Source organism: Microcebus murinus, chromosome 27 (genome assembly GCF_040939455.1).
Source record: "Microcebus murinus isolate Inina chromosome 27, M.murinus_Inina_mat1.0, whole genome shotgun sequence".
Taxonomy (NCBI): Eukaryota; Metazoa; Chordata; class Mammalia; order Primates; family Cheirogaleidae; genus Microcebus; species Microcebus murinus.
This window is the reverse complement of record NC_134130.1, coordinates 10,218,958-10,237,769: the sequence shown is the minus strand read 5'-3', so window position 1 is coordinate 10,237,769 and position 18,812 is coordinate 10,218,958. Positions and strand designations below refer to the sequence as shown.

The following is an 18,812-nucleotide window of genomic DNA, read 5'->3' as shown; positions in this document are numbered from 1 at the left end:
TAGTAGAGACAGGGTGTCACTCTTGCTCAGGCTGGTTTTGAACTCCTGAGCTCAAGCAGTCCTCCCGCCTCGGCCTCCCAAAGTGCTAAGATTACAGGCGTGAGCCACCATACCTGGCCGGTCCTTAGCATTCGTAACTAAATACACTGAGGTCTCTTCCGCCTGTATGGGGACATGACTTCACCCTCAGATGTGTTCCTTGGGGAAGCGCTAACATAGCCCCTCTTCTCTTCTCCCTAAATGCAGAGTTTGTTTTAACAACAGGGTAGCAAGTGGCTTCCGTAGGGCTCTCCTTGCCCCTCGTGTCACCTCGCTCACTCCCACAGCGCTGTCAGCACAGACAGGGAAGCCTGCGGCCTGGCTCCGACACCCCAAGCACCGGGGAGCAGGAAGGGGCTGGAAGAACTGGGGAAAAGAGCCAAACTGCGCAGTTTGGGGAGGGGGACACCTACCGCTTGAAACAGTGCGCCGCCGTGAGCACCCAGCAGCTGCTGAGGAGCGTGGCCCCGCAGAGGAGCCTGCCGTCCCCGTGGGGTGACTTCAGCCGGAGGGAAACCTGCCAAGGCCAACCGCCCCTAAGAAGGAAGTGAGCCACACAGCAAGGTCAGTAAAAAAGGAGAGAGAGAGCGAGAAAGAGAGAAGACCACCAGTTAAAGCAACGACTTGAACAAGGAACAGATACAAAAGGGACTCTAGCACAGGGGTCCTCAAACTTTTTAAACAGGGGGCCAGTTCACCGTCCCTCAGACCGCTGGAGGGCCATGGGAGAGCGCGGCGCACATTCCACGCATGCGCACTGTGGGCCCGGGACCAGACGGCTGCTAAGCAGGACAGGCAGCGGCAGCGAAAACAACCTGTGGGCCGGACAAATGTCCTCGACAGGCCGCAGGTGGCCCGCGGGCCGTAGTTTGAGAACACCTGGTTTAGCATGTAAGATCCCTTCCCGCCTTGAGAAAGGTGTCCCAGCAACTCCGGCCTGCCAGGTCCCAGCAGCTGGGCAGATTTGCTGGCAGGCATCGGCAAGCTTCCCGCCTGCCCCTGACACTCTCGGAAACAAGCGGAGTCTTTGTCACACTTCATGACTCGACGTGTCCTTTCTCTCCTCACTTAACCCCTCAAGCGGTCTGAAGCAGTATCTAATAAACAAAGTGCTGGTTTTCCTTGGTAAACTCAACAAGTAAACAATTGATACTAAAATGAATCAAGTCTGAAACAAATATATTCTAAATTAAATGAATCTTTGTCATGAGACATTTTTTTCAGGTCTCTTGTTAAACTATTTTGTCTCTGCCGCGTGACTTTTCAGCAACACGTCTGATCTCATGAGGCAGAGGACAGTGGTATAATAAGAACAGGGTCTATATGCATTAAACATAGGTCAAAGGACAGTGTAATTACCAGTGTAGTCTGCATTTAGTTTAGAAAATGAAATGAATAAAACGAATCCCTTATATAATAACAGAACATCCCTTGTTTGTTAACACTATATATATATATATAAATAATTCTTTAATATGGGAAATTTCCTTTGAAGAACATTTTACCTTAAAGAATTTTTCCCACCAATGATCCGCTTCTGCCGACGGTGCAGCAATCTCAAACCACAGACGGACGAGAGGGGCCCTGAAGCAGCAAGAGGTCATGAGTTAGACCACCACTGCGGATGGAGGGGTAAAGACATGAGTGGCATACTCCCCGGATGCTTCTTCCTCTAGGTTAAAAGCCCTTCCTCTGGGAGGCCGAGGCGGTGGATTGCTCAAGGTCAGGAGATCGAAACCAGCCTGAGCAAGAGGGAGACCCTGTCTCTACTAAAAATAGAAAGAAATGAATTGGCCAACTAAAAATACATAGGAAAAATTAGCCGGGCATGGTGGCACATGCCTGTAGGCCCAGGTACTCGGGAGGCTGAGGCAGGAGGATCACTTGAGCCCAGGAGTTTGAGGTTGCTGTGAGCTAGGCTGATGCCACGGCACTCTAGCCTGGGCAACAGAGTGAGACCTCTGCCCTCCCCCTTCCAAAAAAAATCCCTTTCTCTGCAAATTATAGGATAATTTTTCCTATAATGAAAATAAAAAGTTTTCTCATTCGACCAAACAGTAGTAAGTTACAAGCACATGAGATATTTTATGAGGTTTCCCATTATTCAGCTCCAAGGGGTTTCAGGGCCTTCTGAATTGTGTAACCCTGCCCAGAGCATTGTCCTGTTCGGTACCTACATGTCCTGCTGCCGACTATAGAGGTTGTCTTGGAGTTCAGAAATGTTGGACAAAGAAAGAGAATTGCAAAGGCAGTAATGGTCTCAATTACTTACTTTCCAAATACAACACTGTTCCGAGCCATATATCAAAATGTAACTCAGAGGAGCAAATCACATTCCCAGGATAGAATTCTGATCTGAATTTACATTTACTCAGTGTATTAACATATGAAAAGGGTTTGCTAAGCCAATTTAAGTGGTAAACTGTGTTTAAGGGTATACAGTCAAACTTCCCAAGGTAACAGACTTCTGTCACAAACATACAAAAGAGTTAAATTTAAACTACATAAAAGGTGCTGTACAAAAGAAGGGCAAATATAACAGGTATGACTAATCTTTAAAATAATTTTAGAAAGTAGGAGAATGGATATAGAGGTGCTTTGCTTCTTTGGTTAAGTATATGTGTATCAAGCATAGATATATACTCTTTCTATTTGTGTAAGGACAGAAGGATGGGAATTTTGCCAAGAACATGAAGACCTAATCAGCACTAATGGTCCCCCATAATAATCAGGTAGATGAGAGCCCAATAGGGAATTAGCAGTAGTTATTTCTTGATGGACAAAGAGGTTCGACAATGTGTACCAAGATGATTAATTTGCCAAATGATCTCAGAGGCATGCTGTCAAATTTTAACTTCATCTCTTAGAATATGAGTCCTCTAGATGACACTGCATATTATAGAATATTAGAAAAAAAACATAAGTTTCCAATAGTGCTCCAAATTGGCTCAATGTATATGATGCCAAGAAAAGGAATGATGTAAGAGTGACCAAGCAAAACTTGAAGTTTACATCATTCTGGGACAAAGCACCAGATTGCAAGAAAATAAAATGTATTTAAACCCATAAACTGTTATAAAAAAATAAATCCTAGCACTCTGGGAGGCCGAGGCGGGCGGATTGCTCAAGGTCAGGAGTTCCAAACCAGCCTGAGCAAGAGCAAGACCCGTCTCTACTATAAATAGAAAGAAATTAATTGGCCAACTAATATATACAGAAAAAATTAGCCGGGCATGGTGGCGCATGCCTGTAGTCCCAGCTACTCAGGAGGCTGAGGCAGGAGGATTGCTTGAGCCCAGGAGTTTGAGGTTGCTGTGAGCTAGGCTGATGCCACAGCACTCACTCTAGCCTGGGCAACAAAGTGAGACTCTGTCTCATAAATAAATAAATAGCAAAATGAAGTTCATTTATAAAAGGAGTCCATCAAATGATCAATAACCAATGACTTGACTTTGAATCACCTCATAGAAGTCATCAGGTCCTGAGTTTCAATATCAAATCAACTGGTTCATGAGCCAGTTTCTGTAATCTAGCTAGTCTAGCATGAAATCTTTTCACTTGAGGTATGGTAACATTGTTCTAATCATGGAAAGGTATCAAAATAAGTATTGCCACAACTCTAGGAAGGCATAAAAACAAACATATAAACAATGAAGAAACAAAGTCAGGGTATCTCATATTTTAGAATAGGTTTACATAGGAGTGCAGTAAAATATTTCACAGTTATAGCATTTTTATATTTTATAATTACTTAAGGAATGTGACATAATCCAAAGAATCAGTTATATTCAATTTATAAGAGTAGTTTAAATTATTGAAGGTTATTTAATAATCAGCATTTAGGGAAAACTGTCTTACCAATTCATATATGCAAACATATGTATCTGTTTATGTATATATTAAAAAATAAAGCACAAGGAGTTGTCAATGTTCTTTTGACACTCAAAAGCTCCTGAGCTTCGACACTCGTAGCTCAGATAGTGAAGAATCATATTAACAACATCCAGAATGGTATAAAATGCTTAAAAGAAAAAACATGTTTTTAAATGTAAAAAAAAAAACCCCAATATCCAATTCATTTATTGCATTGTCTTTGGTGGCTATTAAAAGGTTTTATTAAAGGAGAATACTCAAATACTTAGATGTACCTGATCTTAACAAAAGCCAATGTAACAAAAATACGAACTTTTAATACAGATAAAGAGATGATTGTTCTTTTCATAAAATGTAGCCACAGATTTGTCCAAAATAGCTAATTCTCCCACTTATTCATGTAAAAAACTGTTTCATAAAAATTAAATATACCCAGAGCTTTCGGAAACTCTAAATATGAAACATATATTTATTGTGCCATATTAAAAGATTACTTCTCATTTTCCTTAAATTTTTAAATTTCAGAAAATAAAATTTATAACAAATTATTTCCTTTCTGAAATAATTTCAGAATATTAGCCCTGTTGTTTAAAATATTGGAGTGTGCCAGGTGCAGTACCTCACGCCAATCTCAGTACTTTGAGAGGCCAAGATGGAAGGATTGCTTGAGGCCAGGAGTTTCAGACCAGCCTGGGCAAACACAGCAAGACATTAACCCTAAAAAAATCTTTTTTAAAAATATTAGCAGGGCTTGGTAGCACACACCTATAGTCCCAGTTACTCTGAGAGATTCACGTGGAAGGATTGTTTAAGCCCAGAAGTTGGAGGTTGCAGTGAGCTACGATCACACCACTGCACTCCAGCTTGGGCAACAGAGAGAGACCCTGTCTCAAAAAAAATAAAATAAAAAATAAAATACAATAAAATAAGAGTGAAGAAGTGCCTTTGCTGGATGCATCTCTATATTTTCATTGCTTTCCCTTTTTATGATGTAAATGTCAATTCTGGGTCTTCAAGGACAGCAGCAAGTGGGACAGCTTTATTTCATCCAAAGAAGGAAATACAGCAACGGCTAAGAGGGTACAAAGGGATGATCCCAGGGATTACAGTTTCTGTAAATCCACTCCTACCCCTGAAGCATGCTCTCTCTGCAAGCCCTGCCTAGGCAAGTTTGCCAAGAACCACTGCTCCAAATACTACCACGAGGAATAGGCACCGACTGCATACATTCTTGCTGCACGGGACATTCGTTACCAACGCCCTCTTTGTAGTAATGAGGTGGGGATCACTATTCTTTGGCTTGTTTAGGGCCCCAGAAGGTGACTTACCTTTATTATTGTTACCTGATGCTTTCTTGCCAAAATAATCACAAATAACTCCTGCATCCTCACTATGGCGGCAGTTGTGTCTTCCAATATCTTGCTTGATACAGTCAGCCAACGACCTCTCATTTCCTGTGCACTTCACGTTGTCAGCGTGGATGGGTCCTTTTCCTTCCCCAAAGTAAGCCATGCTTCTCGCTCTGGCAGGACCCCTGAAAACAGAGCATCCTTAAGCATATGGAGAGTCAGTCAATCATGCATCTGAATAAATCACAACATGTGCTCACGTTCGATTTTCTTCCCTAATTTTTGCAAATTAAAATCAGCAGCTGCATGTGCTAAGAACCATTTATTTCATGACTATCAAAAAAAAAAGAAACCAGGCCGGGCGCGGTGGCTCACGCCTGTAATCCTAGCTCTCTGGGAGGCCGAGGCGGGCGGATTGCTCGAGGTCAGGAGTTCGAAACCAGGCTGAGCAAGAGCGAGACCCCGTCTCTACTATAAATAGAAAGAAATTAATTGGCCAACTAATATATATACAAAAAATTAGCCGGGCATGGTGGCGCATGCCTGTAGTCCCAGCTACTTGGGAGGCTGAGGCAGGAGGATTGCTTGAGCCAGGAGTTTGAGGTTGCTGTGAGCTAGGCTGACACCATGGCACTCACTCTAGCCTGGGCAACAAAGTGAGACTCTGTCTCAAAAAAAAAAAAAAAAAAGAAACCTAAATAAGACAGGTCACAACTACACCTTCATTGTTGTCATACCCTACAGCTACTTTATTACATCGGTTCCCTTTCTATCTCTAAAAATAATACTAGGTGTCTTGGATCACCTCCACCAAAACAATAAAAGTATGGCCAATAAACCAGTCCAAACAGCAATATCTTTTAATGGTCAATTTGGGTGAGGAAACACACTGGGAATGTAATGGAAGAACAAGAATAATATTAGTAATTTTTTTCTCAAATGGAGAAAAGAGTGATAGATGCATAATGAACAAAGGAAATTTTTAAAAATTATTCACCTAGTCATCTAAGGTAGACTCTTCCTGTCTTCCTCTACTACTCCATATTTTGAAAACTAAAAATCTTTGTCACAAATAAAGCATTCATTGACCATAGGACAACTGGGATTACAATGAGGTCTAAAACTGAGCAGTAAATTGAAGTAGTATCTAAATAACTAAAATTTTAATTAAAAGCATACAAAAAAAAAAAAGAAAACACCTTGAACTTCTATTAAAAAAGAAATACTTTTAAAAATAAACATGTATTCTACATAGAAATAACCAATTGAATCAATATTTAAGGTACACATAGATATATAATTAATGGTGTATTTTTAAAGGCAAACCACTACTAGTGGTCTACCATGAGCTAGGCAGTTTAGGTAGATCAGCTTAAATGTCAGAACCCTCTAAATGACAACATTTTCCATATTTTTTCGCTCCAAAATCAATACCCAGGGTGCTCTCACAGTCATTCATGAAATATGCAGAGCCAGGAAAAGTCTGAGTCACCCAGCTGAGGTTGAACAGGAGATGACCTGCCGTCTTGTCTCAGCTCTCACACTGTGGCAAGTGTCCTTATCACATTCTCTTCAGTGCCACGTTTTTCTCACTGTCACTCATGCCTGTAACTAACGCACCCCTCTTGTCCCTAAGTCACGTTGTGGCCTTTTGCCTTTAGAAACATTACACAGCACTTCAGTGCCACAAATGGGGGCCATGATTAAACAGTGAAATTATCAACAGAAATGCAAAAAAGGTGCAATTGACTGCAAAAAAAAAAGGGGGGGCAATTGTTTATAAATATGAGAGCTGAAACAAGCAAGTAGAGCACTGGCCCCACCTTTAGGAGTAATGGCTTGCTATTTGCTAATTCGAGTCATGAGAACCAAAGGTAACTTCAATCCTCTAGAATCCCTTAAAAGGCTCTAGTGTTGAAACATAAATCGCAAAGGCTTTGTCTGACAGAAGCAGTATTATGACTGATCAGAATTATTAGACTATGTTGTGATTAGATAAAAAGCTACATTTCTTATATGACATAAGGTTTCTCATGAGAAGACAGAAAAATTTGAACAGACTCTACTTATTACTTTGTTATAATTCTGAATCAAATCAATGTGCTGCCAGTATTTTCAACTGAATGATCTAAACTAATTTTAGGTAAAAAGTAACTCGTTAGAACAAGCATGAAAAGTCAGAAACAGCAACAGTAACCACCCCAGAGGTTCCTTACTTATAGCCAAGTTGTCGGCAGACCACGGCCGCGTCCTTGTCGCTCCACCCGTCGTCGCAGATTGTCCCCCACTGGCCGTGGATGAAAACCTCCACGCGACCCTCTTTCTTATTTTCTCCATCCATCAGCCTGATAGGAAAACCTAGGCCATCATTCAAGAGTATTAGAAGAGCCAGAACAAGCAAAGTGACGCTGAGGCATGAGAGACTTTACAAAATACAATAGTTCTTTTAAATCAGCTATAATAAAATCAGCTGGGCAAAACTTTTTTTTTTTAACAGAGATCAACAAAAACTTGCATCCACTTGGGTCATATCTTTTGAAGCCTTGACGTCAAAGTGCTCACCTTGCCCAACTTTGCATTCTCAGGATTGGGGACAGTGAGTGGCACACAGAGGTGACACCATGGCTGCTTACTGAATGAATGAATGAATGCATGAACAGCACTATTAAATGGTAAATCATTTTGTTACATCTAACTTCTAAATAGTAAAAAAACATTAACTTTGGGCTGTTTTTATTTCATGTCCGTCCATTTATCCACGAACACAGCTGAGAATTTATACTCCAAAGCTAAGATGTTTAGGAAGGCATGGACAGACACAAGCTTGGCACACATGAGTAACTGGAATGGGTCTAACAGCAGAAGAGGGGAAAAAAGGCAGCTAATAGGGACAACTCCTATCTAACACTTTCTATTTACTACTGGTTCCAAGGGACTTTTAAGTGGTAAAAATTACTCAGATTTAAAAGTTGAGAAAGTGACCTCTAGCAAATTGATTTCTAGCAGTTTTCTTTAATTTTTCCTGTAACATTGATATAATACACTATTTTCAGAAAATAATACTATCTCCTAGAAAAAAACAAAATATAGCATAAATACAAATTTAAAGTCTAATTTTATACTGCAAAATGGAGTAAGAGGCAACCTCACTGGGAAAGAAATCTTTGCTAGGGCTTAATACTCTGAAGTTGAGAATCAGTGTCATGTTCAAGTGAGAAGTCCACCTATTTACTCCCCAGAAACTGCCCCTCACCCACACAGGCATCAACTGCATTCTTACCAGAATCACTTTTACTGACTTAGAATCTTACTTTTGAGTATTCCACCTACCGCAGACCAAAAAGAGTGTCTATAGGGCTAAAACTAATCTTGACACAAGTTTCATTCACATTTAAAGTTCAAGTGCAGAAGTTCTCCTTTAACTAGCTGAATACAGCAACAGTCCAGCAGCTCAATATCGTCGTGCCAAAGTAGTAAAAACCTCTATTGTTTCTTAAATGCTGTTATTTGTATCAGCAAGCCATGACCGCCTTCTCTAGGTTTATCTTTTAAATACACAGTATTTTTTAATAAGTGGGAAAGTAATGATCTATTTGAATGAATAAATGGTAACATGATTATATCCCGAAAGGATATTTGGCTCAGACATCATGTTCTTTGGACAAATGACTTTAGTTAATAGACACATTACTGAGATTAGAATAGAACCAAAGAGATTCATAATAGTGATCACATATTTTATTCATAGTTATCACCCTCAGCTTTTTAAATTTTTAAAAAATACATTTAGAGTCCTAGAATTGAAAAGATTTTCAGGGGAACTGAAAAGATCAGCTGTCCTAAGCATTCAATATATTTAACAACACAGGCCTTCAGAGAACTCAGATTACATGATATTTTGTCACTGGATGTGGCAATGGAGCACGTCTGGATTGATCCCCCAGCGATCCTAATACTTGCTGTCTGGGTTTGAGAGGGTCCCTGTCTAGCAAACAGGCTCTTTCTCCCCAGCCACACGAAATCATTCATCACATAATCCTGGGGGGTCATAAGAAGAATGGGGCAAGGGGCAAGGAGAACAAATGAAAAGAAAGAGAATTGGAAATATAACCTGAAAGGGATAGACTAAAAATTTGTATTTCTACTTGATATAATGCTAGATTAGTGCAGTGAGTCACCACGATCTCACCGTTTAGAGTACAACGAGGAATCAACCATGCCTTTGACGAACTTAAAGTATGCAATATGCTTTATACTGTGGGATTCAACAAGTTTTGTTATTTTATAATGTGAAGATTTCAGCTTTGACCAGGCGCAGTGGCTCACGCCTGTAATCCTAGCACTCTGGGAGGCCGAGGCGGGCGGATTGCTCAAAGTCAGGAGTTCAAAACCAGCCTGAGCAAGAGCGAGACTCCGTCTCTACTATAAATGGAAATTAATTGGCCAACTAATATATGTAGAAAAAATTAGCCGGGCATGGTGGCGCATGCCTGTAGTCCCAGCTACTTGGGAGGCTGAGGCAGCAGGATTGCTTGAGCCCAGCAGTTTGAGGTTGCCGTGAGCTAGGCTGATGCCACGGCACTCATTCTAGCCTGGGCAAAAAAAAGCGAGACTCTGTCTCAAAAAAAAAAAAGATTTCAGTTTCACAGTCCCAAAACAAATGGATACAAGAGGGGTTGGTTCGATCCTGAGGCTAAAAGACAACCTATGGCATTTTAACATCTATACACACATACACACACACACACACACACACACACACGAATGCATGTGTAGATATATAACAGAATATATAACAGAGCTATGATAGCATTTCTGGAAAGTCTTTCGAATGCTTCCTTCTGTATTTTCCAGTGGTATTTATTTTGCCCTACTTATTAGACATTAAGAATCTGTCAAGAATGTTTAATTGCTCTTTGCTTATAAAAAGTTCTGTATCCATAATTATTTCAAAACTGTTAGAGGAGCTAGTTACCTTTTATCCAACTACAAATCTAAAAAAACAATTGTAATTTGGGAGTAGCAAAGGTCTCTGATGGGTTTCTGGAATACAAGAGCATCTTAGAAAGATGAGTGGGCTATTAACTCCAAGGAATCCACTCAGAAGCCCCCCTCTTCCCCCAGCAATCTCGAGAGAGCCATGGAAAGCCAGTGACAAGACCTCGGGATTAGAAAAGAACAGAATCATTAGACACAGGGCAGAGTCAGGGTGGGAGGGAGACAGAATTTGTTTTTTGTTTTTTGTGGGTTTTTTTGAGACAGAGTCTTGCTTTGTTGCCCAGGCTAGAGTGAGTGCCGTGGCATCAGCCTAGCTCACAGCAACCTCAAACTCCTGGGCTCCAGCGATCCTTCTGCCTCAGCCTCCTGAGTAGCTGGGACTATAGGCATGTGCCACCATGCCCAGCTAATTTTTTCTATATATATTAGTTGGCCAATTAATTTCTTTCTATTTATAGTACAGATGGGGTCTTGCTCTTGTTCAGGCTGGTTTCGAACTCCTGACCTCGAGCAATCCGCCCGCCTTGGCCTCCCAGAGTGTTAGGATTACAGGCGTGAGCCACTGTGCCCGGCCCCAGAATTTCTTTTTTTTTAATCCTATCCCACATATTTCATTAGAATTCAAGGTAAATAAAAAACAGAACAGGTGACCAAGGAGTAGGGGAATGGAGATCACAGCTTCTTTAGTCTATATCTCATATGCATGGGATCATAAACATTCTAGAAACTTTGACTTCTAAGTAAAGAAACCCAAATTTAGGGGTAGAAATTTCATAGTTGGTGGAGAGATTCAAAAGATTGATTTTTAGTAATTTTTATGCAGAGAAAAACAGACAGTTAAGGGAAATAGACAAAAAAACGCCATTTCACGTTCTGGACCAGCAGGTGGGGTCAGTGGCCACTGACTTATGGATGCTTGAGAGGCTGCAGCCAGTGCTCACCCAGAGAGAGTCTGTGCCCGTCGCTGCCCGGGTAGCAGGCGACACCAACATCTTCGCGGTGGCTGCAGTCGTGCCTTCCCCACTGCTTCCTGGAACACTGGAGGAAGCTGGTGTCCTTTCCTGAGCAGCTGACGTCGTCCAGCCATATGGGACCTGTGCTTTCTTGAAAGTGGTTTGCAGGGGCCTGTTTACCATACCTGTGGCAGTAAAACAAACACTGCACATGGACGGCTGTCGCTTGCTTCAAGGAACCAGAGCACACAAAACAAACAACCTGATTAAGTGTCATGACTTCAGACGGTAAGTATCTGTTCTTTTGCTGCCTTGGGGACAGAGTTCTAAGAGCTATGTTTGCTCCATCACACATGCTGGTCACCTTAACAATTTTTTATTATTTCAGTGGGCAACTGATGAATAACTAATCCTCTTTCCCCATCCATTCTTGTGTTTTGTCTACAATTTAACCCGCCAATCAAAGAGAATGCAGACAAAGGGAGAAACCTCAAATTCCTGACCATAGAAGTCACACTGTGGACCAGAAACTGAGAACACTGAGCTCATCTGATTCCATCAGCTCATCTGATTCCATCAGCTTCTCCAGGCCTCCTTGCTAACCTCTTCTCCTAATCCATCATGAAATTTGAATTTTAGCCCATTAAAATCAGAATTACAATGTTTTTAGCTTTTCATAAGATTATATAAACTCAACTTTGTATAAGTTATATTTGTGTTCAAGCTGACTTTATTTATAACATTGTACTACCAAAAAACTAAATATAAAATATATATATATATATTGCAGAAATAGTAAAGATCTACAACATAAAGTTGGTAATTAAGTCAGTCTACACCCTTTCATTCTCCCCCCAATTTTGTTTTCTTTTGTTCCATAAAATCCAAACCTCCAGAAATCACTGAGCTTAAGGATCTTTAAGGTGCCTTTCAGTTCAGTCTGTGAAATCCAACTCTTGCTCATAAATTTTATGTCCATCATTTTCCTGACTTCATGTTCTTATTATTTCTGTGCTAAGAATATAAAGAGATCTTTCTACCTGCCATGAGTTTTCTTAATTTTTTTCTGTACAAGTATTTGTTAACTTTATTTAGCAAGATGAACATTTTACTAAATTAAAATGATGAAACATTTAATAGACCATTCTAAGGCTTCTTCCTATTTTCTGACAAATTAAGCCTTTATTAGAAAAGTAATTCACCTAAATCCCACATTGTTATCGTTTTTCACCATTTTTACATGAAATGCCCAATCTGATTATCATCTGTCTTTATCAATCCTACAACATACAACAGGAAGTCATTTTATTTTGGGATCACATTTGTACATGAAACCTAAAGTTTACACTTTTTCTCATGCCCCAAAAAAGTATTTTTCAAAAATTCCTCTCTAAACTAAATGTAGCACATGCTTTTACTACCCTCTAACACAGTCACTTAAAACTTTTAACATACATTATTGAGAGCATTTTTAGAACCAGTAAGTTTATATACTATTGTGTATACAAAAAAAACTGAATGGATTTGTGAAACTAAATAAAATGTGGGAAAAAAATTAAAGTCATCCATTTGTATTCATTAATAAAGAAAAATATGAAAATAAATAGTAAACAATAGGATTTATGACTCTCTAAATCTGTGAAATTGGGGTTTAGTTAACAGTCAAATAGAGATATACTTAAACAAAAGGATACATATTAAGTAATTGTCATTAATTAAATGTCAATACACTTTACCCAATAATTATAACTGCTCTGCCCAAGAAAATTCAAGACATAGGACAATTACGTGCATTTATATCTTCATGATAGCATTATTATAACAGGAAAAATTAAGGTAAATATTAAATAAGTTATGGTATGAACATTCTACAGATATTGTTATTAAAAATTATGGCTACATAGCAACATAAAGGTAAAAAATATGGATATAAAAATTACATGTCCACTACTAGAGCTGATATAAAGTTATACACACAAATTATAATGATGGTGTAAGAATAAAAAATTATAGATGGTGTTCTTCATTTTCTTTCTTTTCCACACTCTCTCTGTTTTCTATTACTTTTATAAATTTTAAACTATACATTTAAACACAGCTTTGCCTAGCTTGAATGAAGGTATATTTTGAAGATTTAATGACTATTTGCAAATAGCTCTATCTCAAGGTGAAATGAAATAATTTTGCCAATTTTTTTCAAGCACGAGACAATTCCTTCAAGCATGACACAGAAACATGAAAGACAAGAAAGAGTGGACATTCATTCAATATTTAACTGAAAGGCACCATTTGCAGTTACGTGGACATACTTGGAATGCATTGTGTGTGACACTTAGCTTTTACGAGAGTGAGGGCAGAGGCGAGTGCTAAAGGGCATCTCATAACAAGAGGGCTGTTTTTCTCAAACAAAAGTGCTAATTATCATCACATTCTGAGAAAGGGAATAATGTAATACTGAAGCATTTGACGCCAGACTTCTCTGCAATATTAAGACACGATGATGTCAAAACTAACGACATGCAATGGCAGTGAAGCGTGAGAATAAAATGGAGCAGTCTCACTGGAAGAGACACAAAGAGACACAGAAGTCACCCCGGCTTCAACCAATTATTCCAGAAGAGGTGTGGCAGCGGGAAAGGTACATGAGATAAACAGCAAGAGATGGTTATTCATCACCTCAGAAACTGTCGTGGTTTTCACTATTGTGCTTCCTTTTATAGTTAGATAAGTAGAAAGATGGTAGCGAGGCCAGGCATGGCAACTCACGCCTGTAATCCTAGCACTCTGGGAGGCCAAGGTGGGCAGATCACTCAAGGTCAGGAGTTCGAGACCAGCCTGAGCAAGAGCGAGAGACCCCCATCTCTACTAAAAAATAAAAAGAAATTAGCTGGCCAACTAAAAATATATACAGAAAAAAAAAAAAATTAGGTGGGCATGGTGGCGCATGCCTGTAGTCCCAGCTACTCGGGAGGCTGAGGCAGGAGGATTGCTTGAGGCCAAGAGTTTGAGGTTACTGTGAGCTAGGCTGACACCATGGCACTCTAACCTGGGCAACACAGTGAGACTCTATCTCAAAAAAAAAAAAAAAAGAAAGATGATAGTGAATATGTATTTTTAGTACTATGGAAATTACAATAGAGATTATGCGATAACATTTTTAAAGACATAGTTTGGCATTTAGCTGCCTCATACCAAGGAACCTTACTTAAATCCCAGCTGGCGACAAACCACGTATGTATTCAGCTCGGTCCAGCCGTCGTCGCAGACTGTGCCCCACTGTCCCCTGTAATACACCTCCAAGCGGCCCTCGTGGCTGCCCTTCCCACCTGCGAGTCTGATGGCCCCATCTGTGATGAGAAGGACACACAGACTAAGCAAATCAACTCTCAAAAACAAGCAAAACGGCACTGTCATTTCAGATGCAGGCCTCCCGCTAGGCCTTTTGTTAAACTTGTATCACATCTGTGCTCAGGGACCAGGGGTTACTGGATTGATTCTGAAGTTTGACACTGTTCCTCTTTATATGTACTCCTATTCTCTGAGTAGAAAAATACATTCTGACATAATTCCAAACTATCTATCTAAATTTTTCTGGACTAAATATGTGTGAAATTTTCTATAACATCAGTCTCTAAAATCTAAGCAGCATGGGTCATTTCAATTTAAAAAGTAAGAAAACATATTAACTTGGAAATAGGTCAAAATTTTAACTGCAAATCAAAAATATTAAAAGAAGAAGACAGAAGAAACTATTCTGGATGAAGGGCAATCTGTCATGTCAACGCATTTATTACTCCTTAGGCATTCATGAATTATAAAAACTGGAACGCACAGCTTGCCTTTGTTCTTTTATTGATGACACAGATCTGAATTGGAATCTTATTAACTGAATAATTAAAAGAGCTTCTAAACAGGTATGTAGTACAATAAATTTAAATTCCAAAAGCATAGATTTAAAAGCCATTTTCCATCCAAAATAATCCGAATACCCCTCCTATCAAACACATAAATAATCTTGGGTAAAACTCATACTTCTCATGAATCTCTGGGATCATTTAAAGCAAATAAAGGTCTCTTAGCAACAGAACCATTTATGAACATAACACTCTACTATCTACAAAGCATGTGATGAGTATTACCTCATCAGACCATTACAGCAATGCTCAAAGACTATCTTCATTTGAAAGAGGGGGAAATTGTGGCTCAAGAAGATGAAGTGCTCTGGTTTAAAATCTGGCATAAATTATCTATTTTTATTGAACATCAATGTGTTAATCTGCTAATAAAAACAAAAGCATGCAGAGAATTATCAATAAAAATATAATTTAGTATTTTGTAGGCTCTAAGAAGTTATTTTTTTATTAAAGAAAGATTTAAACAAAAAAATTTTTATTCAAGTTCTTTTTACCATAAAAACAATGGATTTGTGATAGCTCAACTTCTCTTGACTGTCCATTTCCTTCTTCTCACCCCCAACATGTAATCTCTTTCTCTCTCTCTCTCTCTCTCTCTCTCTCACACACACACACACACACACACACACACACACACCAATCTGCACTCAGACACACCCTTCTTCTAACAACTGACATGCTTTGACAGTCACGCTACAATCTGGAAGAGTCTAAAAACTGAGCACAGCAAAGTTCACTTGATTTCCTTAATAGTATGCTTTAACCAGCAATCGCATGACTGCAGTTTTACCAGCTATAAACACATTAAACACATTCTGAGAGTCAAGACAAGTTAATAGACGAATGAACTAAAGACATAACTTTTACACCTAATATCTGAACTTTATCAGTGCACACTGATTTGGATTATTGAGTACTACATCGCAACAAAGTCATGTTTCCTGATCAAGTTTTACAGGACTGTATAGCCTTAAATTGAACAGTTCAGAAATATCTGTGAATAAGGAGGTAGTATTATAATATATAATTTGTGCTAATTTTTTTTTTTTTTTTTAGTTTTATATGGAGGATTTACTTGTATGCTCATTTTGGGACATTATCTAAACTGAGGATAAGGGACACTGTGGCTAACCCAAACGGCCATGGGGGCAGGTGTATTAATGGGGTGAAATCCTCACCTGTTAGTGGGGTACAGGACACTCCAGCATCTTCTTTGTGGCCACAGTTGTGCTCGCCCCAGGAACTCTTTGGACACTGTTCAATGGAAAGCTCGTTCCCAGTACAGCGTACTTCATCCAGCACGATGGGGCCAGAACCTTCTCCAAAATACGCCTGACTCCAGGCTTTGGCGATGCCACTGCAGGAACACAGGATTCCGGATTAGACATCAAAAGCTGGTCTGACATATTTCTTTGGCCCCTGGTAAAAGCAAAGTTATTCATCCCTACTTATCAATTCACTTCAAAGGTCATGCACGACTTTCTGTTTGTTTCTTTTTTGTTTGTGTGTTTGTTGTTCTTCATATTTTCAGCCATTATACACGTTTTAAAGATCGCTAGGGATTCGCCAATCTTTACCCTCCTTTTGTCCATTAATAATGGAACCTCAGATTTTTAGGAGGACAATGGCTATCTGGAATAAAGACCATTTCTCCCAGCCTCCCCTCCTTCTAGTGGGCCTAACTTCCTTACCTATCAAATAAAGTCTCTTTCCTGCTCAAGAATTCCATATACCAAGCTATCTGTATTGTAAAGTTTATAAAATATATTTTTTTATTTCCATGAACAGTAAAATAAATGAGAAAAAATATTTTTAAAGAGCAATTTATACCAGAAAAAAATATATTCTGACTACTCAATAATATGGTTCTACATGATCATTTTATAGCCCAAAAAAACCTCAGGGGAAAGAAGTGTCGAAAATTTTTAAATTCCTATGTAAATTATGGCACATGCACACAATAAAATATGATGTCACAGGACTAAGCCAGCTTTTAAGAGTTCTTTAAAGACACGGGGAAATGCTTTTAATATTAAGCAAACAAAAAGGAATTCTAATTAAAATGTCTCCACCTGAAACTTCACTGGGCATATATGTATTCTCAAGTTATCTAATTTTCTAACATCTGGCTGCCTTCTTTCCTGCTCCTTATCTTTCTCCAAGTTCTGAGTTAATCAAATTTAAGTATCTTAAGTACAATAATTCCTTTTGCATCTAGGAAGCTTGCCAGCTACCAAAATACACAGACAACATTAAAAGATGAGGGTCAACAAAGACAGCATCGCACAGAGAAATTGTAAGCACTATTCCAGGGAGGCATGATGTAGCTGCCCTCTGGGAATTCAACAAAGCAAATAAGACTGAGATGAAATTTGCTTAAGAACAAAGCATACATTGAGACAAGCAACAATTACGCTCTGATGTCAACCATGTGTCATTAAAAAACTATTTCATCTGAAAGTACTTAGCCTTTAAATAAATGAGCAAGACAGATTATAGAAAGAGGGAGAAGAGTTGCAGATTACTCTTTAATGCACACTTACGAAAGAACTATAAAATCAAGTGCAAGAAAGGCAAACGAACCATGTCAGCTCAGAGCATCAGAGTACTTAGGATAAAAACAAATCTCTACAAAGCTGGGCTGCTAGTTGTTCCAAGGGCTTTGTGGAGGATCTCTACTCCCTTGTATATTTAGGGATATTTTTCCTTTTAACCACTTTTCCAAACATGAATCTCCTCGTACAAGAAAGAGCAATGAGCTAGTGCTTGAAAAAGATGTTAACACTTTGCTTAACCCATACATGTGCCTCCTTGTGATTCCATCTCTATATTCTGTGTAACTGACTATTGTTGTCAACATGGCCTTTGTTTAAGAACTACTTCTATAAGTTAAAAAAAATCTTTGTCACTAAAGAAAGAAGTCTGCATTACAACATGGATTTTTAGAATCACTTCAATAACTATACATGTAACTAATATTCAGTGTCATTTAAAGTTTCTATGCATCTTTCTAAGCAACAAAAGCTTTTTCCCACAGAAACATATTAATAATAAAAATGCCTTACAGCTTAAACTTAGAATATTCCATATTGCCACTGGTAATATTAAATATGTTATTACTATACTGTTAAATTCTTCATATTTTTGGCAAAGACATAGGTTTCCTAGTAACTCATATGAAAAACAATTAGCATACCCCTTCACAAATAATTGATAACTCAGTAAATACACATATATACACTTGGAGTGTTTTTAAAATGTAAAATTCAAAAAAAAAATAAATAAAATGTAAAATTCATAGCTATAGATAACTAAATAGAAGTTCTGAATAGTGTTTTATGATCTCACCATCAAATGCTCAGTTCACTTTATACGTGTGATAACATTTTAAAATATAACATTACTGGCTGGGCGCAGTGGTTCACGCCTGTAATCCTAGCACTCTGGGAGGCCGAGGCGGGCGGATTGCTCGAGGTCAGGAGTTCGAAACCAGCCTGAGCAAGAGCGAGACCCCGTCTCTACTAGAAATAAAAAACAAATTAATTGGCCAACTAATATATATAGAAAAAAAAATTAGCCGGGCATGGTGGCTCATGCCTGTAGTCCCAGCTACTTGGGAGGCTGAGGCAGGAGGATTGCTTGAGCCCAGGAGTTTGAGGTTGCAGTGAGCTAGGCTGACGCCACAG

The 18,812-nt window shown here is 39.0% G+C and overlaps 1 protein-coding gene across 1 annotated transcript in view; it reads right to left on the bottom strand.

The window, feature by feature from the left end:
- Positions 1-18,812, bottom strand: part of PRSS12 (serine protease 12) — a 57,756-nt gene that overhangs the window by 16,638 nt on the left and 22,306 nt on the right. Inside the window, exons 5-11 of the mRNA XM_020284472.2 lie at positions 16,305-16,483; positions 14,418-14,559; positions 11,201-11,397; positions 7,478-7,619; positions 5,241-5,446; positions 1,545-1,623; positions 453-575 (exon numbers count right to left, since the gene is read on the bottom strand). Coding sequence (XP_020140061.2) covers positions 453-575; positions 1,545-1,623; positions 5,241-5,446; positions 7,478-7,619; positions 11,201-11,397; positions 14,418-14,559; positions 16,305-16,483 — 1,068 coding nt within the window. The remainder of the gene's footprint in view (positions 1-452; positions 576-1,544; positions 1,624-5,240; positions 5,447-7,477; positions 7,620-11,200; positions 11,398-14,417; positions 14,560-16,304; positions 16,484-18,812) is intronic.